Below are 26,669 nucleotides of genomic sequence, written 5' to 3' on the forward strand. Positions count from 1 at the left end.
ACAACCTGTAACTCACTTGTTCCAGTGGCTCAGGATGCAGAGTGTTGTGTTGAGATCGTGGCGTCCTGAGTTCAAGCCCCACTATTGCTTACATTAAAGCTCATGTATTGCATTATATCCAACAAAGTGGTGCAAACGCAAGCTTGCAATGTGAAAGCAAGTGTGGCACTAATGGCTAAACACACATTACATACGATCAGAACTGCGGTGGTGCTGTGGGTTCAAACCCCAACTCAATGGGTTTGAAATTTAACTGGCTTATTGTAAAATGACCGAGAGAATAGTGAAATACAAGTTCCTGCACATGGCCAGACAAGAGATCTGTGGCTCAGTGGTAAGAGTGCTGCCTCACGGTTTCCGAGGTTGCTGGTTCAAGTCCAGCCAGATCTCCGCGATATGAGTGAATGGTCTGGTGTGAGTGAGAAGGTGTGGGGGATCATGGTGTCCTCCCCTGAGTTCCACAACAATGTCCAGCAGGGGTTATACTTCTGGCCTGAAAAAATTTAATTTACTATCATTTTTTCCAACCCCCGTCCCTTCCCCGCCTACTTAGGCTACCATCATTTGCTTTTCAAAGGGGTGCTCCTTCAAAAAGAAAATGATGGTAACCTACACATTTACAAGCAAACAACACACACTGAACTGTTTTAAGTTTTACCTGTGCATCAGCAGATGTTCATTGTCTGTCCACATGCTTCTGTTGGCTGAGTGTAACGGTCCAAACATCCCTTATTCTGTAGAGGAAAGACATAAATAAACATCACTCCATACTGTGTATCTAAAACTCAACATATTACAGTCAGTCTAAACTACATTATACATAAGCATTGATGTATCGATAATAATATGTTGGTTCAATAAAAATTTAAATGAGACATTACTTTACTTTATTGTCTGTACAGAGGTCCTGGACAAAACATTCATATTTGACACTTGACATAAAAACATACAATACACAGAAAACATTCACTTACATACTGTCTCTACAGAACACATGAAACACACATTATCCTCATAAAAACATGTGAATACAAGGCACAATGTATGTATGTATACACACACTAACTCACAAAGTATATGGTACCTCAATTAAGAATTTGGTTTAAAACAGTCACCGCCAATGAAACAAATGACCTTTTATAAATGTTGTGTTTTGCCAGTGGTATACACAGCCTGTGCCCCGAAGGGAGGGGATTGAGTCTGGTCAGAGTACACTGCAGCTGCCTTCCCCTCCATAAATTGTGAAAACAGCTCTTTGCTTCACAGTAAATAACAGTATTGCTAAAAGGCAGATTTTTTTTCTGTACATGGACTGAATATATGAGGGTTTTGATTAGAAGCAAAGCACTGCTGCTCTACTAAAGCATGAAGCAGCTTCACACACCAACTGACTCTATTACCATCAGTCCAGTAGATTATTAGCTACAGTAAGACTACAACAACAGAGACAATACTACGACTACTTATAATTACGCGTTATAATATGAATATTAGATGATGATCTATTCAAAGATTATAAATGTAATTCAACAACAACTGATTCATTTGTTCTTCTGAAGGTCTGACAGGGAGCTCAGCAAGAGAGCAGCATGTAAACAAAGACTAAATTACCTGACAGAGGAGCACTGTATCTGAATTACACATCAACAAACACTTAAATACATGAATTAAGTACTGCTAGACGCGTGCTAGTAATTTTACAGGAGAAATACACTGAAAGAGAAGGAGACTTACAGGTGAGTCGCGTGACATCTTCCACTCCTGCACTTTATCACAGCGTTTGTCTGTTTTGTTTGTTTATGGACTGAAGTGTGTGCTGTTAAGTGACATTATGAGTCTGTAACTGAGCTGTCATCTGCAGAATTTATACTTAACTCAGTCTGCACGTGTTGTTGTGACTGTTGTCAAGGATCTGAATGTGTCAAACTGAACCTAAAGCCCGATTCTGCCGCCTGGTGGAGCGGATGAAAAACTGCACTCATTATTATGACTTACAGAATTATATTTTTTTATTTAGTGGCGGAAACGGGCTTCCATAATAATGCTTTGTTTTAAGGAAACTTTTTTTGCCGGGCTATATGATAATTAAAATCACATCATTACACTGCCCCAGTATCACTGCTTTTAAACCTCTGTCTATATAATCTATTTTATTATCCATGATTTCATCTTTCATTTTCTGCATCTAAGTTCTACTTCAGTTATTTGAATTCTAAATTCAAATTCAAAAAAGTGAATGAAGATTCTTAACTATGTTGTAGAATTGAAAGCTTGTATACAATATGGAGTAATGTTTTTGTTTATTTATATCTGTACAGAACAAGGGATGTTTGGATCATTACACCGCAACAGAAGCATGTGGACAGACATTCACTGTAATGATGGACATCTGCTCATGCACAGGTAATGCTTATGTCTGTGTTTATATTCCAGGGTCATGCAGTCTATAGAAACTGCATTTGAGAGAATGAGTTTGGGGTCAGTAGTGAAGCAGTGATAGTGATATTACTGAATCATATAGGCTAGTTTTGTGGCCAGGTTAAAAAGACAAATTATTATTGTTGAGCATTACTGAAGTATAAGTTGTTTAACGTTGTAGTTTTAAGAACATTTACACCCATCAGGAAGTATCTATAAATGACATTACTTGTGTCATGACTCATGTGGTCAAACTTGCTTAAATTACTTTGAAAACTTTGAGTGTATATATGTCAATTGACATTTACTCATTTTTAGATACTTTTAAATTCTGGTTTGTTTGTTTATTCATTCATTCATTGTGTACATTTGCTTTTCCCTTAAACTGACATTTATTTAAAAAAAAAAAATTCAGTTTAAGACATTACTTTTTCAAATTAATATTTTTTTAATGCATGCATTTGTCTTTCCCTAAATTGACATTTATTTTAAAATGAGAGTTTATATATATATTTTTCAAACTAATATTTTTTTCCAAGATACATGCATTTGCCTTTCCTTAAAATTAAGATTTATTAATTTTAAAATCAATTTTTAGATTCATATTTATGTTTTTTTTTTTTTTTTAATTATTGATTGTTTTTATTTATATAAATGTGTGCATTTGCTTTTCCCTTAAATAATACAAGAGAATAATGGTTGAGTGGTCAGAGCTCATGGCACTGGAGCTAAATCTGATGCAGGAGACCAGGGTTTGAATCCCCTCTCTGCTGAAGATTTGAATGGGTTTATGATTTTTTTTTTCTCCCCCCCCCTTTGTTCATCCTCCTCTCCCGAGTCCTCCTCTCCATCTGGCCTTCATCTCTCTTACCATCCCAGGTATGTCAGGCAGTCTGTGTTATCACCCTAGGTATGTTAGCCCATGTTTCTCATGGCTGTGTAGCCAGTCTGTTTCACCGCTCCAGATTGCTCACCGTGAGCCTCAGGTGTACACCTTTACCACCAAACCCTTTTGTTTGGTGTACTGCCCCAGGTACTTTGCTGTTGCCACAGCTTTCTTTCTTTGTTGTGTGCCCCACACACAGATGTGGGATTTGAACCCAAGCCTCTACCCTAACTCAACCAACGTGTGTTCTGCCACTATTGCCACTCATGCTGAAAGTTGTCGTTTGGGGCACTTTGTAGGATGTAATGACAGTAATTTAACATAAGCAATAGTGGGATTTGAACTCGGGTCTCCAATATAAAAACTCAATGCTTTACCAACTGAGCCACTGAGACTTTGGAGTTTAATGATGTTTTGGGCGGAGCTTTATTGAGTGCTTTGTATTAAATGGGGAAAAAAACATTTGTTTGTGGGGTTCTAAACACTTTTTCAGTAACAGCCAGCCCTCACATGACACGTGTTTAACCACTGCACCACTGTGGCTTTCACAGAAGTTGCGTCCATTTAGAAAGCTTCAACTGAGCAACTGAGAAAGGTGATTTGGGTGGAGTTTTATTAAGTGCTTTGTATTTAATTTTAAAAATGAAACCTCTTTTGTTTCAGTCACAACCTTATCTCAAATGTCACGTTTAACCACTGCACCACTGTGGCTTTCACAGCTTTACAGTAGCTGAGTGTTGTTTTGGATATTTTTGTTTTGTTTTTATTTATAGCTTTGTGTAATATGATTTAAAAAAAGGCTAGAAATGGTGGGCTTTGGAGCTTCATTTGATATAATGACAACAATTTAAAATCAGCAAATGTGAGATTTGAACTCAGGTCTCCAAGATTAAAACACATTGCTTTTTCAACTGAGCAACCTAGTCAGTGGAATGTGGAAAGGTGATTTGGGTGGAGTTTTATTAAGTGCTTTGTATTTAATTTTAAAAATGAAACCTCTTTTGTTTCAGTCACAACCTTATCTCAAATGTCACGTTTAACCACTGCACCACTGTGGCTTTCACAGCTTTACAGTAGCTGAGTGTTGTTTTGGATATTTTTGTTTTGTTTTGTTTTGTTTTTATTTATAGCTTTGTGTAATATGATTTAAAAAAAGGCTAGAAATGGTGGGCTTTGAACTCAGGTCTCTTAGATTAACACAGGTTGGAGTCAGACTTGCTGTCATGGTGTTTGGACAGGTTGTGTTCAGAGCTATGTTTTATATAAGGAGACTATTAGGAATGATGGGATTTGAACCAAGAGTGTATATATAACAAGCGATCAGCCAATTTATGATGCTGGCTTTAGTTTTTTAAAAAGAATTATTAACTGTTTCAGCCCAATTGCTGATTAAAAAAATTGGAGTGGGATTTGAACTCAGGACTCCAAGATTAAAATGCAGTGCTCTGTCACCCAAGCCACTGAGCCTGAAAGTTTAATTTAGTGTTTTGGACAGGTTTTGTTAATAAAGCTGTTTTATATGATGCCAAACATGAACAATTATTGGATTTGAAACAAGATTTTACAAACAATAGGCAAAGAATCTCCCAATTTGTGATGTAAACTTTAGTTTTTAAGAGTTATTTACTATTTTAGCTCGTTTAAAATATTAAATTGATTAAAAAAGTGAGAATGGGATTTGAACTCAGGACTTCACAAGATTGAAATACAACACCCGGTCAACTGAGCCACTGAGTCTGATGAGGTGCTAGTGTTTTTTTGGGCAGTATTTATTAAGAGAGCCGTATTAATGCACATTATATCCACAAAGGGGAGCTTAGTGACACACTGATCTGGTTTAAACCATGTGCCTGTTCGTAAAAAGTTGCCAGGAGAGCTGTGTCATTAGATATCAGTTATAATTTTGATACAGACTTTATTAAATTTATTAAAATGAATACAAATAACCAAATTGTCAACAAACATGATTAAAAACAAACATCTATTTTAGCCAGAGACATACTGAAAGAATCTCGTAAGATCTTTTGTCCTGTGTTTTATAGAATGTAAATTTGCTACACAGCAAAAGTCCAACACAATATTTGATCCAGTTTAATTCCTTGTCATTTGAGAGCTGATCTGGATAGTTTACCGAAATTATACTTGATCCATGTTGCTCTGTTGGTCGAGACCCTGACAAAAATAGCTTTGTTGTAAAATATATAAGATTTAAATCGTGGCCTTCTCACCAACACCACCTACAACCTCAGTTTGTCATTTCATGAAACGCTTGAAACACTTATTGGCCACCAGAGGGAGCTGATGATCAGCTGTTTGTCATCTGCCTCATAGACATTTAATAAAAAAAAAATGCTATGAAAATGTTAACGTATGTGTGATGCTTGGCACTAAAATATGAAGTGAAACTGAGGTGCATTTTCCCATCCGCTCCACTAGGCGGGGTAATCAGGTCTTCAGATCTTGACACTTTGACAACATGATGCTTCATGACCTTCATGACAGTTTTAATTACAAATCCTGCAGATGACAGCTCAGGGACAGAATCATGTCATTCAGCAGCACTCGTTCCAGCCATACACAAACAAAACAGACACACACTGTGATAAAGTGCAGGAATCATTTGTCACATGACTCATTTGTAAGTTCATTCAGTTTAATTCTTAAAAAAGTCTTTATCCTACAGAATTAGAGATGTTTGGACGTTACACCCAGCCAACAGAAGTATGTGGACAGACATTGACTGTAATGATGGACATCTGCTCACAAGGTAATGCTTGTAACATTTCAATGTGTCGTTGGCTTGTAAATGTGTAGGTTACCATCCTTTTCTTTTTGAAGAGCCACTATATTTCCAATGTTAGTAATCTACATTATATGCAATTTATTATAGATAATATAAATCTAATGTAAATAAATATAGCCATATATATATAAATTGCAAAGTTTTGCATTGTTACTGACAGTGACAGCTTCTATTTTGACTAGTGTCTGCATGTGTTCTTTACATGACATTTGTCTTTACATATAACGTCACTATACATTAAACCTGGATATATTTACTCCTTTGGCCTGCAATATGAAGGATGCATATGAAGCCTGATGTGGCAGCTGTTTTCCAAACCATACTTTTGAAAAGCTCCAGTCGACTTGATAACTGGATTATGCGTGAGTTCAGTTGGTTCTTTTTGAACCAGTGATTACTCAATGGTGTCTTCATCTCACAAATCATTTGGCTTCTTTAGAATTATAATAGCTGTATGCACTATTTTTAGTATGCTTTCGTATAAGAAAAATCTTGCATGTATTATTAAATCTAAAGTGTGCTGAACATGAAGGAAAACATGGCCCTCGGGTTACGCTAAATATCAATTTTTATTCTTAAAAACCATACACGATACTCGACAAGTTTAAAATGTAAGTTAAATCACAATATCCATTTACATTGCGCAAGATAAACAGACATGTTCTTTTATTTCCAAACTTTAAGATTTAAAAAAACAAACAAACAAACAAATCCTTAAAACAGATGGATAAACATTCATTCCCATTATAGGAAGACGCTATAGAAAAAAAGTTATGGATTCTTTTAATAGATCTGCTCTAAATTGCAAACTTAAGCAGTTTTTTTATTTAATAAACATGAAAAATGAAATGACTTATTTAAAAAAAAAAATGTGCAGTTGCGATGACTGAAGAAATGCAAATCCCTTTCTCCTGTTTTTCTTCCTTTCTTCTCCTTTATTACACCCTTAATGAACCACCGAGTGGAGAGAAGCAATAGTCTGAACTGGAACCCTGCTGCCAAAAAATAAATCTAGTCCTAAACATTACAAAAACACAAAACATGTTAGTATTTTGACCGTAAGTTTCATGCTATAAGCCACCCTGAGTAATATATTACTTGGAGAACCAATCATGACCCTTGTTTAAAGAGTGCCCCACCCCACCCGAATATAATTTATGTAAAATCCCTGTAGGTCTGGTTCAGCAGGTTGAGTTGTTGTCATTTCCGCATAAAAATACAATTTATTTATATGGTCTGTATCAAAACGTTCCTTGGGAATCTGAAATAAAGTACCCTGTGCTTGTGATACCAGTGTTATATGCATGTTGTCTTGAAAATTCTTCATGTTGATTCCTTTGCGTTTCCAGTATTTCAGGTCTTAAATATATTCTACAAACAATTGCACCAATATTTTTTTTAACTGACAGCAATCTTTATGGAATATGAAGGAAAATATAAAGTACCATTATCATTTTTCATATGATCAACAAACAAAACACTTGAGGAAATATTTTTTCAAAGAATCAGAAAAAAACCCCAACATGAAACAAATTTTGAAAACAATTTACTCATTTTCCTTCTTTTATTTTTCCTTTTAACTGAGACATCAATTTACTACCTAAAAGACAATCTTAAGTTAAAATGCTTTACTTTTTAATCATTGCATCCTTTTCAATTCAATCTGCTAGTTGTTTTTTCAGCCTGAGTAAACAAACTTATGATACATTGGCAGGAACTTAATGTCAATGAACTGACTGTGGACCATTTCAAATAGTTAAATAACAGATGCATTCATTCTTTAAAGGCGGACCTGGTGCAGCCTCCACTTCAAAATCACACCATTAAAAGCGTGAAGACTCCAGCTCCAGCCATTTCAGATACTCCTTAACTTCCAAACGAGAATGAGACATGAAACTCGGAACTCTTGGAACTTAAAATAAACCCAACGATGACTTTTAAGGGGTGAAGTAGTAAGTATGAGAGGAGATTTATGGACAGAGATCCTCGTTAATGGCTCCCTCCCCTCATCCGTCCAAAGAAAAACCCTCCCATGGACCTCAATACCTCTGATCACTGCTATACAAGCCTTAGTGTTATCTATTTGGCTTGAAGGTTCTATGTATCTACAAATATATAACAAATAAAAACTTGCAGGCAAAAATAGTTTGGTTTCCATAGAAACACCCTTTTTTCCTGAAAATACAGCAGTATCTGAAATATTTCTCTGCATCAGGAAGCTCTTCCACCAACGAACAGAAGGGGGAAAAAAAGTATCTACAAACTTTGTAAACAGACATGTGTCTTCCACAAAAAAACAAAACAAATAATTCAAAATATTAACAGCCAAATGATGCAGAAATTAGTTTGAATAAGCAAAGGGCAAAAAGAGCAAATGTACAACATCCAGATAAAGAGAAGCAAAAGCTAAGAGCTAAGCTCCCGAGAGCTCCATGGCTCCGCCCCTCTCATCCAATGAGTTCTCCAGGCTTTAGTCTCTGTGGGGAAGAGCAGGTGTTGTGTGTCGTAGCGAGGGGCGGAGCTGATCAAAGGGACGTCTCTAGGCTGTGCATGGGGCTCCCGGGAGCTGAGGGTGTGGCTGGCTTGCTGGGATCCAGGAAGAGGTGGATGCCGCTGTCTACGGCGTTATTGTTCTGATTGGGCGAGGGTGGGGGAGGCGGCGTGGGTGTGGCGTTTCTCTTAGTTGGTGCGTCGTCCTCCGCGTCAGTGTCGTCGATGAGGGGGATGTGGGGCTCAGAGTCCTCTATCCGGAACTCCGGATGGGTCATGAAGTTGTGGATGGAGGTGCGAGATTCCGGCTTCTCCAGGCCCTCATAGGGCGACAGCGAGCTGCGGAATGCATTCACCACTCGGATCTGCGGGAGAACGGGATGCAAAGTCAGCCTTGCCGCTCACAGAGATCTACTTCTCGTTTGCACACACGTACACGACAGGCATACAAAGTGAAGCATCACTTTTTTTTTGTTTGTTTTAAGTACAGGTTAAACCAAAGGCCAAATGGGCTGGTTTTAATTGATGAGTGGAGAGCAGTGAGGTTAGCGCACCAAAACCGTTTGAGAGAGAGTGTGTGAGCGGTCAGATGTCGTGCAACTGAGAGATAGAGAAAGAGTGGACGAACTCTTGAAAACCTGATGCTTGTGTTACGGTGAGCTTATCCTCTGACCGAGGGACAGAATATCCTCTTTTCTCAGGATTGAGAAATAAACTGTTAAGAACTTGGGTGTCTTCTCAGTTGTAAATCACAGAAAGCCAATTTTTCAAAATGCAAATGAGGAAGAGAGAGAACAGAAGAGACAGGAAAAGAGAGAGGCAAAGGTAACCCCAGAGGACACAGCTCAACACATGAGGTTAATATTATCGGGCATGCTTGTATTGGAGGGGAGGGATCGATCACTGATTATGTTGTGAAGTCGAGACGCAAAACTTTAAAGCAGCCAAGCAAGTTTAAGCTAACCAGCACAAGTAAATTCACAAACAGTCTAGAGACTGGACCCATGCAGAGCAGCGCTACCTTGTGTTTCAACAGAGGTAAACCTTTGAGTATAGCCCATGACACATTTCACAGAATCTAAGAAGGAATATGCGACAGTCAGTGTCGTACCCTGTTTTCCAATGTGGTTTTCATTAGCAAGACTACAACAAGAGACAGTTTCAAACAGAATACAAAGTGCCCTGAACAGAGAAAAGGGGTTTGTGGCAACCAGGACCTGATGAAAGATGGAAATATTGATGTGGTTAGAAAATAGAGCTGAAAGACAAACAGAAACGACATGATTCCACCAGCTTTTCATCCATTTGCAGATCTTCCCTGTAAAATAACGAAGTTACATCAATAAGGACAGACAGAGAGAGAAAGAGGATAATAAAACTGGCACAGAGTAGAATATGAGACAGTGTGAGAAAGAGGAAACCGTGTTGAGTACAGACAGTAACGCCAATGTCGCAGAATGAGTGAACTGACGCAACAGGAAATGTGACTAACTACAGGAAGAGGAGAGGAAGTTCATTTTTGTCTAAACTACAGCACAACATCTTGTTAATCATCTCATTCGATCCTACAGATACTTACCAGAACGCCGCTTTAAAAATGTCCCACAAACCCATTCACAAGACCAATTTGCTGCGATTGGTCAGGTTATCGGTGTGACCATGGGCGTATACTCAAAAAATTTACTCGCAGTAGACTAGGAGCCTGGCGAGCACGCACAGGGCTGCAGACACACCAGACGGGATTAGACAACGACTCTTCGTCGGTGAGAACCCAGCCAAAGCCATCAAACACAGACACAGAAACCTCAACCTTAACACTTAAGATACACAGCCGTTAACATTGAGAAGCAATGTGGAAGATGTTTCGAGATACATTTTGTTTCGAACAAGTGAGCGAGAGAAAGAGAGAGAAGGAAGGACATTAGGAGAAGAATGAAGACTGTTAGGCGAGAGGAGGAAATGTTAATTGTCATGCACTAATAAACACGCACTCACACCCGACAGTGGCAGAAGCGGTGTTGAAGGCAGTAGCAGGAGATAAGGCTACATGTGTAGGGCTAGAAACATTGGTTACATCGTGCTGTTGGCTGGTGCTGGAGGGCTGGCGCCTGACGGCCGCCTGAAAGGAAATTCCGCTCTGGAACGCACTCACAACATCCATCTGGAAGGAATCAGAGAGTGTGATAGGCCCAGAGAACGCACAGGAGAGAGAAAGACGGAGTAAGAGGAAGAAGTGAGAAAAAGAGGGATAGAGAAAGAAGGGCACCCATATAAAAGAAGACAGGGACAGAGCAGCTGAGAGAGAGAGAAAAAAAGGCACTGAATTAAAAGAACCTGACCAGACATTTGCCTTTAGCATTGATCGGCTTATTGCACTGACAAACTGCATTAATAAACCCTCTTCCACCAGTATAAGGTCACCATAAGTGGCGGATCGATTGGAGGGAGTACTAACTCAAACCATAATCGGAGAAAGGGAAATAAAAAATCTAAATTGATTAAGCAAGGCGGGCGTTTGGGTTCCGGAGCTTGGACTGCAGAGTTGTGCAGTTTTCAAGAGGTTACCTGAGTCTGAATGCGATTCAGGCCTCTGAACCAGAGGATCTGCCCCCTGCGGAGCTCGCGCTCTGCATGATCGATTTCATCCAGGTCCTCCAGCTCCTCCAACTCCTCGTCTGGGATTTCTTCCTTCTGCGTTCCATGACCAGCAGTCTTCAGGAACTTCAGCCGGCTCGTTGGGATCGAGGAGATGATCTGAATGAGGGCGTAGATGTATATCAAGTGGCCATTTCATACAAAAAACAAAAACGAAATGTAATGTAACAAAATGTCCAGTAATTCAGTTCACTGCCTTTAGGGGGCACTGCTCTATTACTATCGAGTTTGGATTGGTGTTTTGAGAGCAAGTTACAAGAAGCTGCTTTGTATAACGTAGGAAGGAAAAGTTGGATGATGCTCACCTGTCCCCATAGTAGACACCCAAAACCCAAGAGGATGCACCATAGCCACTGCTCAATGCTCAGCCCCACACAGCTGAATGGCTTTCCTCCAAATTGCACTATCACAATCTAAGTGGAATCAATAATTTTTTGAGTTTATGATATGCTTATATCACACCAGCATCTGTATCTGCTCTGATTATGGGCATTCATACAGCAATTAGTAGGACTCACTGCATACCTGAATAACAAAAGTCCCAAAGACGATGGAACAGAAGATCATGTTGTTAAAAATGCCTTCAAAAACATTTCGTTCCCCGTGGATCTTCCGTGCGTTGATTTCATTGAACAGCTGCATCATCACAAAGGTGTTGAAGACAATGGTGTAGTGCTCAGAGGGAGGAGCGTGAAGAGGGGCGTAACGTCCATTGTCAATGTCGAACATCTTTTCACCTGAGAAATGAGCAGAAAGTAAAACATTGTAGTGGACATTTGCTTCATGCGATTATAATTTGCATGACTTTGCTCGATCACAGATGCTGTTAGTTCTTACCAGCAAAAAGTAGAGTGAAGATGATAGTGAGCTGGTAGACCGCATGACCCAAAATGTTCTTCATCATTGTCCGGGAGATGAGGGGTTTATTACGGCCGTAAGGCTTCCTCAGCAGAAGTGATTCAGTGGGGGGTTCAGTGGCCAAGGCCAAAGAGGCAAATGTGTCCATAATCAGATTTACCCATAACATCTGTACAGCTTTCAAAGGAGAGTCCTGTGAGAGTGAGAGAACAGGAGGTGACCGTTCTGACCTCATTCACTGCTGCCACCTTCATAACATTCAAAAACACCCTCTCAGCTGTGCATTTGCATGAGTACTGAATCGTTCACAAAGTTTTTTTTTTTTGTATTTCCTCTAGAATTCTGCATTGTGAATTTAAAAAAAGAAAGAAAGAAAGGCAATAATTCATAAACAAGATTTTGTGAATGACAGGTGCTGAAATTCTGGTGGGGTCTGATACCGAGTCAGCCTGCTCATGAGCAATTTCCAGGGAAAATTACACACGAAACAAGCAGAACACCTGAGGCTTGAGGCCACGTCCAGCCTTTGCTACTGACAGCAATGCAAAGTGCAAATGTAATCCTCCCATTCATTATGCAATAATACAGGGCCTCAACTGCAATCAGCCCGACTATCATTCCATTTAACAGAGGAGAGCTGGCTCATTTCGGACTGGTGCTTTGCCTGTGGACAGCAGTGCCAGGCCCCATGCTGACTGCCTGCAAGTCTTCCTGCCTCAGACTAACAATTTCCAATCACTTTACACAGGATGGGTAGCAATCAGCTGCTTCCATCAGCCACCATGGTGCATCTGTTAACACGCAATCCTTCACGTAGAGCTGCACTATTTAGCTTAACAGCTCCGTCAGCCGCAACTCCGTCATTTTGCCTCATGCTAGAAGAGAGCTTTTAATAGTCATACCTGTGTGATGCAAGCTCCAGTGAAGGCCACGATCACAGCCACCACATTGACGGTGAGCTGGAACTGGAGGAATTTTGAAATGCTGTCATACACGTTCCGCCCCCACATGACGGCCTTGACGATGCTGCTGAAGTTGTCGTCAGTGAGAATGATATCGGAGGCTTCTTTAGCCACATCTGTGCCGGCAATGCCCTAAGAATAAAAAGCACACTATATAAAAGCCATTCAAAACTAAATCTAGAGCACAGAATCCTTGGAGGAATCTTTTTTTTTTGTAGCCACGTCAGGCAGACCCACATACCATAGCAAACCCAACATCGGCCTTTTTTAAGGCAGGGCCATCATTGGTGCCGTCTCCCGTTACTGCCACAACCTGCCTCCGCTCCAAAACAGTGCTGTCAATTATACCTGAAGGAAAAGACATGCGTCAAGACAAACAGCACGACATTACAGAGCAGAATTATACTATTTTTTTTCATGCTGGAGGAGCGAGTCTCTAAGCACCTTTGACTAGTGTATGCTTGTCTGTCGGTGAAGATCTCGCCAGCACCCGGAGTTTAGGCCATATTTTGTCAATCCGCTCTTGTTCAATCTAGAAAAACAGATATTATTTTATGAGCTTGTGAGTTTCAGTGTTTCTGCGAGTCTTGCTGCTAATAAATTGTGCCTCTCACCTCTCCCTTTTCATTACGGATCCGGCGGTTGAACTCTTTGCCCTCCAAGCAAAGAAAGTCATCTCCTGGCTGCAGGATGCCACATTTAGTTGATATAGCACGGGCAGTGTTAAGATTGTCCCCGGTGACCATGCGCACCGTGATTCCAGCACGCTGGCACTTTCTAATGGCATCAGGGACCTGAGCATGAAAAGAATAAGTGAGTGTGACTGAGAAAGCTTATTATCTGACATTACATGCTAGTGCAATAGTCTCTCTTGCTAATGAACAGTTTTGTGTACTTCTAAGTTAAAATAATTCCTTTTAAATAGCGAAGACTTGTACCTCTGGTCTAACTGGGTCTTCAATGCCCACGACACACACACAGGTGAGCCTGGTCAGGATATCACTCTCATTATCCCAGTCTGGTTCACCTTCAGAGGCAGGAAAGTCCCTGTAAGCCAGGCAGATGGTCCTCAAGCCCTCAGAGGCCATTGCCTAGGGACTCACCATGATTTTGGTGGTGTAAGCACAGTTGACACTGACGCCCAGTATGAGCAGGTCCATGGTGCTGGCAGGAATGGCATTGGGCTCAGGGACTTTCTTGTAGTGCTTGTCAGCGATAAAAACCTGAACAACTGTCATCCGGTTCATAGTCAGAGTCCCCGTTTTATCCGAACAGATGGCTGTGGCATTGCCCATAGTTTCACAGGCATCAAGATGCCTCACCAAATTATTGTCTTTCATCATTTTCTGCAACGTAAAACAATGAAAAAAATTTAGATAGAATGAGGGGGGGGTGATACACAGACAGAGCAACAATAAACAGATTGAGCGCAAGATTAAACATTAAAGTCCACTAATCCCCAATTAAATGGCAGAAACCCAGAGAAGTAATATTACTGTAACGGCAACGTTACAACGTTACAAAGGGGAAGTTGATAGATGCATAAAGATATGGCAATTCATATGATTATTGGCTCAACATGTACTGTATTGACTAACAAAGTCTAGACAGAGGGCTAATGTCACAAGATGGTCGGTACAGACCAGGGGTCTCCAACCTTTTTGTGAGTGAGGGCTCCCTGAAGGGATAAAATAGTCTAAAAAAGGGCTATTTGTTTGATATACTCCAATACACACACATATATATATATATATATATATATTTTTTTTTTTTCTCTCTAATATCTTGCATTTTATGCAAAAATGCATTTTATTTTTCCCTAAATTCTGTTTTCCATTTGATTTCTTATGGACATATATATATATATATTTCTCTCTAATATCTTGCATTTTATGCAAAAATGCATTTTATTTTCCCCTAAATTCTGTTTTCCATTTGATTTCTTATGGATTCCATGTTTTCTGATTCAGTACAAATTTATCATAAAAATGGTGTCTAGTGAAATGAATTAATAAAACTTTAACAATTGAATCAATCTTTTAAAATGTAATCAAATGAAAATCAATTTACAACAAAACATTGCATCTTTATAATTTTTTATTTTATTTGATCAGACATGATGCTGCACAACAGAACTGTATAAATTAATAATAATAAAAAATAACTTGGTTGTATGATATTCCTTAAAAATAATAACATTATTATTATTACTTTGAGAATTGCATTGTAGTATACAGTAGTAAAATATTCAGTCACCCACAGGCACCACGTTGGTGACCACTGGTACGGACCATAAACATTTAAACAGAAGATGCAGGGTCATACTTTGACAGAGTAAGCCAGCGAGATGGTTACAGCTAGAGGAAGACCCTCAGGGACGGCCACCACCAGCACGGTAACACCGATGATAAAGAACTTGACAAAGAACTGGATGTAAATGGGAGTGCACTCTTTTTCCCAAGGAATTCCCTGGATCCAGAAAGTGTCCACCACGAACAGCACCACCAAGATGATCACTGTGATGGCTGACATCACCAGACCTGCACAGGAACACATACATTAAGACCTCTAAAGCCCATGCTGCACAAATCTGAGGTCCCAGCAAAAACCATTACCGCTGTGAAATTGACTGTTAGGCTCAGAAAGACGCTTGACAAATGCAGTTTTCTGTCCTGTGTTATTCTGTCCATATTTCCTATTGAAACCAGAAGTTTGGCAAGACATCCTTTTTGAAATCGCTAACAGACTTTAGCTATGTCACGGTCATGAACCTACTGCTAATTGCAGAAGGTACTTGGGCGGGATTCTCATTCTAGAGAGCATTTGATTGGACAATAATCTGTGTATTTCAGGTAGAGTCATCAATATATTTGGCCAGTTTTCCCAGAGAAGTATACATTTTAAATGCATCTACCTTCTAAAGTGTCATTTATTTGAAGTTTTATGCACTAGCATAACAGATGATCTCAAAGCAACCATGCTTACCTGCTTTTCCAATTTGGACCGCTAATTTGGTCAGTTTCCCTTGCAAAACTGATTTCTCTTTCTTTGGCAAGTTGGCTTTTTTCTTCTCTTCACCCTCAGCCCCTTCATCACTGTTTAGAGGTTGCATCTCCATTGCGGCACCATCCTGGGCTTTAGCTACAAATAAAAGAAAAGAGAACTGTGAATATGCAGTGAATTTGAGTAGTGACTATGATTTTCTCCACACTTGGACCGCATGAAGCATTTTCTAATTAAAATGTAGTTCCCCTCTCATGACAAATATAATTAAGTGAGCCAATAAATTCATTATAATAGTGATTATAAATGAATTATAATTTTATTACAGTCCGAGAAAACACAGCTCAAGATCATTTAGGAGCCACATGCAAACCCATGTGACCAAGTACCTTAGGAGACAAAACCTCATCGCCACACTCAGATGTCCAGTCCATCACTTATCACTATCGGTTATAAAAGACGACATGCACACACTTATCCTGATCTCAAGGCCGTCGCTCTGCGTGCTGAAAGTACAGCCTGCCAGAGAGGTGACATCACACAAACAAAGAACTCTGCATGCGTGCAATCATACAGACAAGCACGCAGCAGAGCATCTCCGCCTATCGCTGCTGTAGCATGACGCAGTCGGCCTGTGTGCAGGATTTAACCGGTGTGTGATGTGAGGTAATGCGACTGCGTTTGAATTAGCGTGGGGGGTGGGGGGGCGATGTGGGACTGCTATTCTACTATGCCGTGTTGCTGCGCTCTACTCACAGAGCTGTAATGCTAGTCTGGTGGATTAGAGCTCATTTCTGGCAGGGCGATCTGTAGCTGGGGCTTCAGTAAACACAGGCGTGCTTTTTAGAGTAAACGCTACAGAGTTGGTTTCTGAACACAGGGCAGCCTCATTGTGGACACTTTCCTGCTTGAGCAGGTGATTTTAGATAAAAGGTTTGCAGGGAGACAGGTGCAGATATCTGAACATAGCTGCACAGTATGAATTGTATAATGTTTTAAAATAAAGTCTCTTCTACTCACCAAGTCTACATTTGATCAAAACAGTAATATAGTGAAATAATATTACAATTTAAAAGAACTGTTTTCTATTTTAATACATTTTTAAATTCCTGTCTTGGCAAAGCTGAATTTTCAGAAGCTCCCATCTTCAGTGTCTCATGATACTTCAGAAATCATTCTAATATGCCGATTTGTCACTTTTGATCGAATCAGTGCATCCTTGCTGAATAAAAGTATTTCTTTTGAAATCGCCCAAACTTTTGAATGTAGTGTTATAATCAAACTCCAGAAAACAGGCTAACTTCTCAAAGCTTCACACATGCACACTTCTTTGCACCTCACACTTGTGTGGATAAGCTTTAACGAAGATCCGATAGCACTAATGGGTTAAGGCGATGTTTTTAATGCAGGCTGCAGCATGTAAGAGGCTGGCCTTCTAAGCCAATATGGTGTTCATTATGTCATTAAGTCAATAGGGTTACTCACCTTTCTTTCTGTTCTCCACAGAGCCATCCTGCTTTTTATCTGGAGTAAAAGAGAGAAAGATAAACCATATAACAAACACTAATTTATTCATTATTCACCATTATGCAAGCGACGGTTGTGCAGCGCACATTTAAACATATTTCCAATTATGCAAATCTTCTCTTTGATTTCGCAGAATGAGAAAAGGCCCTCGAATATTTACGAACAGATGTGTGACACGACCTCATGAGGTTTTTAAAATCCACTGCTGTGGCTAGACCACAAGTGCACAAAATTGCAATGAGGTGCACAGTCACTGAACAGCAACTTGGGGCCCAACCTCTGCAAGTACTGAAATATTCATGTATCTTGCAGGCACTCATTTGGAGACCCAACACGTGAGCCACAGGCTGGAGAAATGCATTAAATGGCAGTTAGTTAATGGAGCGCACAAGAAATCATTACATTTTTCTACGAGTCATTGCTTCAGACAGAAGAATACTTCTAAATTAAAAAAATTTAAAAAAAATCTCTCGTTTGACAAAAGCACACTTTCATGAATGCTGGAACACACGTGCAGCCTATTCAATTCATCTCTCTGTAGCCACAGTAGCTACAGACTGAAAAGGCCACTGGTTGGTCTATTTTAGTTTCTGAGGCAGACTAAAAAGACTCTGAATAATACAGATAACTTACTTTTCTTCTCTTTCTTTCTCTCTTTCTTCTTCTCCTCCTCATCCTCATCATCTTCTCCCGCCCCCAATAACGTAAAGATTATTCCAGTTTGGGAATTAACTCCGACAGCAGTGACAACCATTTTTCCAGAGCCCTCCATGACATGAGTACCTGCAGAGAGGAAGATGAGGTGAATAAGGGCCAGACGAAGCACAAGCTATTCATATTAGTGCCAATATATTCACGACTGGATCTAAAGCACTCACACACAGCTCAGTTTATGACACATAATTAGTTGTCCAGAGTGTTATTTTTTCAAAACAACAGGTTTACCAAACTTGCTCTCAAAACATGGGTGTAAAGATGGTTTTAAGTATTTTAACATAAAAAAAACTAACAGATAAGGTAATTATAAAAATTGCCCTAACAAAGGTAAAATGTCACTAAAAATATTAGTAAAATATCCTCTTATTGTAAAAGTTTATTTCTGACCCTGGTCCACATGAATACAATAATGCTTGAGCTCTTTAAAGCAGGATGGATTCTGATTGGCTGTCAGTGTTTTTAACATTCGTCATCTGGAAAAAGTCATTTTTAAATTGATTCTAACTGTTGTTACTGTTAGAGGTGTGGTGTGGACTCCATATTTCTTAATTTAGAATGATTTTTAAAATTATATCTTTGTTATCATTATAGCTATAGTCCTTTGGGTGAATAGGCCTTTAAACAGGATGAAGACTCAAACAGGCAGGTCTTCAAATCAATGATATATTATTGGGCTCTATGGTATTTTCTCATTTCCCTTAAAGTGAAATGAGAGGCCATTTTTCTGGCCTTCAGAAATGGGCTTTAATACAGCTCTTGATAACTGTTCAAGCTTGAGAAGGGGGTCTATGAAAAATATGTCAGGGAGAGGTTTCTGCTGGGGTAGACTCAGCATGCTAACGCAGGCTCTGCTGGAGAAGTGCCCGCTCAGGCTCACAAATCCCCCCCTCATCTCCTCTGGGATAGCACACAGCAATGTCATTCTATCAGAGGATCAACTGGCTTTCATAAAATGGGATTAGCTGAAGATGTGCAATAGCCTCGCTGAGAGGGAGCAGGTCCTACATAGCAAACATCTGAACTACCACAATGGACATTTATTTGGTTTGGCTGAACTTTTGGGTAGAGGTGAGACACGACACAGAGAATATGCTAAAATGTTACAGGATTGTGCAGCCAAACGTTCCTGTTGCTGCAGTTGCTGTCGATTGTAACTTCATGTCCCACCTGACAGCAGCACAGAATCTTTTTCCATCGATTTCTTCACATGGTCAGACTCTCCAGTTAAAGAGCTTTCATCTATTTTGAGGTCATTGCCCTGGATGAGAATGCCATCAGCAGGCAGGAGGTCACCTGATGAAGAAAGTATCCCATCACAATAATGTACATTACCGTCAGCAGCTTTTGAATTTATTTCAAGGTGACTATACAGGAAAAGGTAATAATTACTCAACACCAGTGAAATGTAAGACTGGTAGAGTTACATTTTTTAAACGCCACACTCATACTCATGATTTTCCCTCTAAGAAGGAAATGAAAGTTCTCTGCAAATTTATGTCAGCTTACCATATTTAATTTGTGCAATGTCCCCTACGACAATCTCGGCCACAGGGATCGGAATGACTTGCCCTCCCCGAACCATCATAAACTTCTGCTCTTGTTCAATGCGGCTCTGTAAGCCACGGAACTGCTTCTCTTTGCTCCAGTCATTGAAGGCCGTCACGAGCACCACGCAAGCAACAGATAGGAGGATAGCTGCTCCTTCTATCCATCCAGCCTCAGCTTCTCCTTCATCCTCTATTCCACCCGCTGCATTCCCGCAATCTACACACACAAACAAACATAAAATGAAACTCAGCTCAGAACAACCTGAAATTGAGATCATGAACTATAAATAAGGCTGAAGGAAATAAATAGGTTACTCACTTCTATTTTCTGAATCCGGAGGTTTATAAAAAGAAAGGCCTAAAGAAACTATTGCTGCCACTTCCAAAATAATCAATGTTACGTCTTGTAATGCTTCCCATACTAACTGAAGAAAGGTTTTTGGCTTTTTCGGAGGTATAAAGTTCTGTCCAAATGCTACTTTTCTTTTTTCAATATCTGCAGGCTGCCCACTTAATCCTGGAAGAAAAGAATAAGAAAAAAATAATTAATTTAAGTAAACATTGAACACAGCTCTTATATAGCAGCAGACGATGCTTAATGAGTTTCTATGAGAGTCAGGATTAGTGAGGAAGAGAGGACCTGTGGGTCAACAACAGTAGCTTTTAAAGAAAGACTCTCTGAATAAGATCAAAAGGTCACAGAGAAGCAATATGAATAAAATTAGGGATTTATCTCCACAAATATAAAATGTAAGTTTAGCCAAATATTTCACAAATTGGATCAAATGGAACAGAAAATGGTTGACTTCTTTAGAATGTATATTATTTATCATTGACATCCATTTACATTGCCATACAACTATACATATACAGTAACAGTCATGTGTCTACAGGTGTCTGACAGAACTAGTAATAATTTTACCCATGTATGTCCATGTCCAGGCTAAAATCTTACTGTGTGTATAATTACAGCTTACACCGTTTTGTATTTAATTGATTAGGAGTTATTAGCACAGCTAATCCATTAATACTGCCACTACAGCAGTTTAGCATGTGGGATTTTGACACAAGATCATGAGATTCTTTTGACACAAGATCATGAAATTTCCTGGGTTTGCAACCTTTGACTTAATCCAGGCCAAATATGAAACGCCAAAACTGACAGGACAAAAAAAAACGCTGGGTACATTGTACGCGGTCATTCTCAGGAACCATTCAAATGCACTGGTTTAACAGCAGTCCTCTGGCTTGCCCATTTGAATAACTCTCTATATTCAAAGAAGTCATGGTGTGTGCATTCAGTTCACTCACAGTCACCACATGTTAACAGACAAAAAAAAGGGATGGCTAGATGTGGTGAATGAGCCATGTGGACGAAAAGCATGCATGCATGCTTGTTTATGCATCTAGTGTCTGGGCGTCAGAATGAATATGTACGTGTGACTGAACGGGATGGTTTGCCTGCCCGACCAGAGAGCAGCCTGGTCAGCAGAGCCTATTGTCATGACAACATCCTCCACATTACTCAGCAAAGCCATAGAGCTGCTTGGCTCTTGCTCTGTCCCAATGAGCTGAAGGTTTCACTGCATATTAACACTCACGGTCTCAAAAGCACCTTTCTGCTGCTGGATTACACTCAGCTTTTGACTGCACACAACAAAATAGCTTTTTGTCTGGACAACTACAATGTCTTCGAGATTTGCATAAATTTATTTTTTTTCAAAGCTACTTACATTTCATTCAAGGCAATGTATATGGGCATTCCTGTAGCTCAAACATCAGAGCACTAGGAACTCCAATGTCATGGGTTTGATACCCAGGGAATGCAATGCATGAAGTGATAAAATTTACACCTTGAATGCAATAGAAGTCGATTTGGATAAAAGCATCTTCTAAATGCATAAATGTAAATGAGAGCATATGGATTCATAAAACTCAAACCTATGACCTTCTTTGCTGCTAGTTCTACCAACACCTTTTGAAATTGCGAATAAAACAAAGATTATTAGAGAATGTTTCACAAGAAAATATTATTTCATGTTCATTTCATGTTTAACTCAATGTGCTTCTTTTTAATTATTTCTAGCAATTTGCTATGCAAAATAAGTAAATTCTACATCAAATTACTTATAAAGCTAGATTTGCAGATTCATCATGTCTTCACTGTTGCTTAAATATTTCTCTAACTCTATTGGCTTCTATTCTAGGGGACTTTTATAGAATAACCTGAACTTTGAATGATTTTTGTGATAGTAATAAAAAAAAAAAAACTTTTGTTGGCTGCATTTACACTATAAACTAGGTGACATGAGCTTTAAATAGCATTTTAGATTATGACTTGAACTATCACTTCTGCAACGACATGTACACAGACCCTGAATGATCAGTAGGCAAATCTTCAAGTGTTGCAGTCATCAGGTCAAAATCGGTTACTAAGGAAGCAAAGCCAACAATGAAATCAAACTAAATTCAAATTTTGTTTGCTTGTACTTATGTAAAAGGTACTTCTCGATGAAAGAACAGTAGCTAACTGCTGAAAACTTCTTCCTGATTCAACGCCAGTGCATTAAATCCAGGCTTGTGTAGTGTGGAAATTGAGGCTGAGGATTACATTCTGTGTCCCTGCTTGGAGAGTGGGCTAAGGAGCAGATGAGTCAGGTCTAACACCTCTCAAAAATGCATTTATGCTGCAATACACATCTCAATTCCACTCTCACTCCAGATCTTGCAGACATTTACTCATAAACATCACTGAGGGGAAGATTAAACTCAACAGAAGAGGGGGAAAAAAACCTAAGACCAGCCAAACATGGGCATTTAGACAGCTAATTATTCATTTGCATGTGACTTCACTGAGAGCAGAAGTACCATTGTGATTGCTGGAAAGTGCTAATGTGTTTTAGGTTGTAAACTAGTGTTAGTGCTAGTTGCTGCAAAGACTCCAAGGTTTTTGCAGTTTCCCAAAAGAGACCAAATCATCGGAGTTCAATTTCTACTTTCACCTGAAACCTTAAAAGCCACAAAAACAGGGGCCTCTATGGAAAAGAAAATGTTTTTTTACTAATCTCTAATGCCTTAATCCATAAAAGAAACAGGGCACATTACTAACAGAGCATCTGATAAATATTTAACAAGCTAGACAAGGCAAGATAAAACATTAAATAATAAATAACTATGCTCATCAATCCATTCAATATACAGACTACAACATGTACAAAGCCATTGCTGATAATTTGCTCTCTCACAAACACAACGTTCCACTTAGCTCCGATTATTTAGCATGCTGGTTAAATTTTAGTTGCAATATTTAATTTTTTACTAAGCTCTCATTCATAAATACCTGTAGTAACTGCTTAAGAGACAGAAGGATATTACTGACAGGTGCAGTCATACTTAAAGGTGAAGTGTGTAATTTCTGTGCATCTAGACCAGACATGGCAACTGCCATTGAGACAGTACTGGTAAATTACCGGTAAGTTACCATTAATAGATCATGTGTGAACACCTTTTCAAAAATCCCAGTAAATCATATCGTTTTATGGAGATGACATGATTACTCTGAGCTGTTTACAAAGCTCAAGGACTCGAAAGTGATATCAACAAGATTTTTATTTTATTTTTTAAAATGTAGAACTATTTTTTCCCACAGCCAAACGCTGCACGCCGGAGATCCGGCACGGTGTCGGAGAACTTTAAGCCCTGAGTGTCATTCTGTGCTTCAAGTGCCTCAGAGTTCACACTTTTCATAGAAATCAACCTACAAATGAAACTGAGGCAGAAGAAAACACTAGAAAACCCACACTTCACCTTTAACACACTTATGTGTCAGAGCCCAGGTCATACGTAGTATAACTTAAGTACTGGATGAAGCTTGTGGCTGGTTGTATACCTAACAAACATCACCTCCCACCTGATTTAAGAAGTTTAGTCTTTTCTGAGACATCCTTTAGAGATATTTCTATTTCAGCTAAACCATTTAGCGAATTTTAATTTAACACTCATTTATGACTCTTAACGCCCCAGGAATGTTTGTCCTTAGGGCCCACAAGAGGCTGAGTCATGTACACCAGTAGCACTTTCAATTAAAAATCCCATCAGTTAAAACAAATCTTGAGCGCTCGCCTTTAATTTGCAGTAGACATCCCTCGTGTCCACACATGCAAATTGTGTAATACAACAGATTCGAGGAACCAGCCAGCATAAATACAGACTCAAAATATTCACCCGAATAAAACGAGAAGAATGCCATGATTTAAAGTGAACCTGAAAGAGCTGTAAAAAGTAACTAGTTAAATTTGAAAGAGTAGAAAGATTAGTGGTAGCTTTGCTACGAAATTGAGAAATGGCCTACTTACTAATTAGAAATCCCTTTTCAATTGTCAAAGCTCTTGTAATCTTGAATGACTGCTTACTTTCCTATGGCAAAGCTGAGTGATCTGATTAAGCTGTAAAACATATCATAACAGCAGGGCTGCCTGCCAGCGTGCTATTGTGAAGCGGAGGGAACAGGGCACAGCTAAACTGGCGGATCGCTGTGGGGCTCCGATCGTGTGATTAGACGTGTGCCGCGTAGCAAGAATGGCTAAGTGACAGGGCCCTCTATCAGTCTGGCCACTGAATAGAACATCTAGGAGGAAAATTCTTAGACTATTCTTCTATGACTAATGCACAATTCACAAGGTATACAAAGCTCAGGCACAGCATGGGCCAAGTTTCAGACAGTCTATTCAGGAAACAATACACATTTTTAGTAGTCATATTGATGCTATCAGTGTGACCCCATTATTTGAGCTGTGAACTGACGCTATCATTTCCACTGACACCATGAAAAAGGTATAGCTCTGGATTGCAGACAGCACAGTAAGCTTTGGTTTCAATCACTCAGTATTTCATCGCCTGCTAATAAAATTCAGACCTTGTGAGGGCAGGACGGGGCAGGTGACACTACATAAAAGCATTCAAACATGCTGTACATATCAGACATGTTGAATTACCTCATTATTAAGACTGAAAGATTGATTTTGGTGCTCTGCCAAACATATTCATGATACCAAGTGTCAGATACATTTAAGACCTAGGAGCAACATTATCGCTAATGCAATCATCACTATTATTATTGTTCATACAGAAATATTTTGTGGTACGGGCATGAATGATACCTCAAATGCTTTTACTTTAAGCGATTGGACTATAAAATGTGCAATAATAGTACATGGATTTAGAGTGAAAGAGCATCCTGAGCCTTGTCTACCAGAATATCACAAACTTGGAATAGTAACCAACCAGAACATCCTAGCAAGCACCCTTTTTCACATTTTCTTCAGTGTAGAAGCAAAACTAATTAAGGGTCAAGACACTAATACTGGAGAGGGCAGGTCCCTTAGGAGCTCTATATCAGGAATGTGTGTTACATTTTGACTTTCAATACCAAAAACGAATTAGTGCTGATCAAGCCTGCATGTTAAATAGATAAGTGAAGTATTCTCATGGAAACACTGGCCAGAAGCCCCCAGCAGACGCACGAGAGAATTGCATCTCAAAGAGCCTGTAGAGAACTGCTATGGACATGGTGCCGTTTTAATCTGGGATCAAACTGAAAATCCCATCCCCCAAGAGTTCAATCAAGGTCAGGCCAGCGATTAAACCTAATGTCTACAGAGAGGTAATAAACCAATGGAGCTGCAGCTGTGGGCTGCACACTGACTCTGCACTTTTCTATATCTTACCCTAAAGACTATATACACCTGCTCACACACCCCTTCAGATGAAAGAAAGCAAAAGAAAGTGCGAAATAGTAAACCAAGACAGTGGGAGAGCAAAAAGGGACAAACAGGGCTGCAACAACCAAATAAATAATTTAAAAAAAAACACACAATGACAAGAATCGATAATTTCAATTGATGTGACACCGAGAATCTGTGTCAATGATGCCACTTTGGACTTTTAACTGGGAGTAACAAGTTCATGGACCAAGCGGTCCAAGAATGGAAGGATTTGATATTAAATGGTTCAAAAATAGTCATAAGCATATGGCTGCATGTGGAGTGTCAGGTGCTCTGACAGATTGCTCCTGTTGTTTAATATGTGCATGCTGTTATATTGCAGATATATTCTTATTGGTAAATGTTATAAATTCAAAGTTAATTGAGTGCATCCTAACAGCAGGTGTTATGTTACTTAAAGGGTTAGTTCACCCAAAAATGAAAATTAGGCTGCGTTTCACCCCCGAGGCATCCTAGGTGTATATGACTTTCTTCTTTCAGATGAATCCAGTCGGAGTTACATTAAAAATTGTCTTTGATCTTTCAAGCTGTTTAATGCCACTCAGCAGGTGTTGCATTGTTTCAGTCCAAAAGAATCGGATGTCTCACATGGCTCCGGGGGGTGAACAAAGGCCTTCTGTAGCGAATCGATGCATTTTTGTAAGAAAAATATCCATATTCAAAACATAATAATCACTTTAATGTAGCTTGCGCCAACAGTTGTACACAGAAGCAGTTCCAGGAGCATGACGTATGAGGTCAGCGCTGCGCATGTGCCGGTGAGTCTCGTAAAAACCAACGTTTGTTAACAGGAGCAAAGGAAGCAAAGTTTCCTTACTTTAGCAAAAGAAAACCAGTCTCCTCTTGGCTTATATCGAAATCCTCTGACATTCTTCTTTACAAATTCTCGTTTTGTACTTCTAATTCTTGACTGTCATTTAGTTTTGATCTCTCTGCTGCATTTCCGCATGAGTCACTTCTGAGCAGCGCATGCGCAAAGCTGACCTCATACGTCATTCCCCTGGAACTGCTTCGGTTTAC

General features: G+C 39.4%; 1 protein-coding gene and 2 long non-coding RNA genes across 4 annotated transcripts in view; 1 reads left to right on the top strand and 2 right to left on the bottom strand.

Moving 5' to 3' along the window:
* The window catches only part of LOC107565631 (uncharacterized), a 6,937-nt gene extending 5,011 nt beyond the window's left edge, over nt 1-1,926 (bottom strand). Inside the window, exons 1-3 of one of the 2 annotated variants that reach the window (XR_001606396.1) lie at nt 1,735-1,926; nt 659-734; nt 6-493 (exon numbers count right to left, since the gene is read on the bottom strand). This is a non-coding gene — a long non-coding RNA (uncharacterized lncRNA). The remainder of the gene's footprint in view (nt 1-5; nt 494-658; nt 735-1,734) is intronic. The other variant, XR_001606397.1, reaches the window with a different exon arrangement.
* Nucleotides 1,927-2,324: 398 nt separating this feature from the next.
* LOC107565635 (uncharacterized) lies at nt 2,325-7,615 on the top strand. The gene is made up of 3 exons (XR_001606398.1): nt 2,325-2,403; nt 5,988-6,071; nt 7,070-7,615. It is a non-coding gene; the product is annotated as an uncharacterized lncRNA (long non-coding RNA).
* Nucleotides 7,616-7,886: 271 nt separating this feature from the next.
* Nucleotides 7,887-26,669, bottom strand: part of LOC107565634 (plasma membrane calcium-transporting ATPase 1-like) — a 31,304-nt gene continuing 12,521 nt past the window's right edge. The window contains 18 exon segments of the mRNA XM_016250896.1: nt 7,887-8,962; nt 10,672-10,758; nt 11,163-11,351; nt 11,558-11,665; nt 11,778-11,989; nt 12,090-12,303; nt 13,013-13,204; nt 13,314-13,420; nt 13,517-13,604; nt 13,687-13,866; nt 14,011-14,418; nt 15,398-15,612; nt 16,058-16,213; nt 17,561-17,599; nt 18,236-18,385; nt 19,487-19,612; nt 19,826-20,083; nt 20,186-20,383. Coding sequence (XP_016106382.1) covers nt 8,633-8,962; nt 10,672-10,758; nt 11,163-11,351; nt 11,558-11,665; nt 11,778-11,989; nt 12,090-12,303; nt 13,013-13,204; nt 13,314-13,420; nt 13,517-13,604; nt 13,687-13,866; nt 14,011-14,418; nt 15,398-15,612; nt 16,058-16,213; nt 17,561-17,599; nt 18,236-18,385; nt 19,487-19,612; nt 19,826-20,083; nt 20,186-20,383 — 3,257 coding nt within the window. The 3' untranslated portion in view covers nt 7,887-8,632.

Source organism: Sinocyclocheilus grahami, unplaced genomic scaffold, assembly GCF_001515645.1.
Source record: "Sinocyclocheilus grahami isolate Dianchi unplaced genomic scaffold, SAMN03320097.WGS_v1.1 scaffold1013.1, whole genome shotgun sequence".
Lineage (NCBI taxonomy): Eukaryota > Metazoa > Chordata > Actinopteri > Cypriniformes > Cyprinidae > Sinocyclocheilus > Sinocyclocheilus grahami.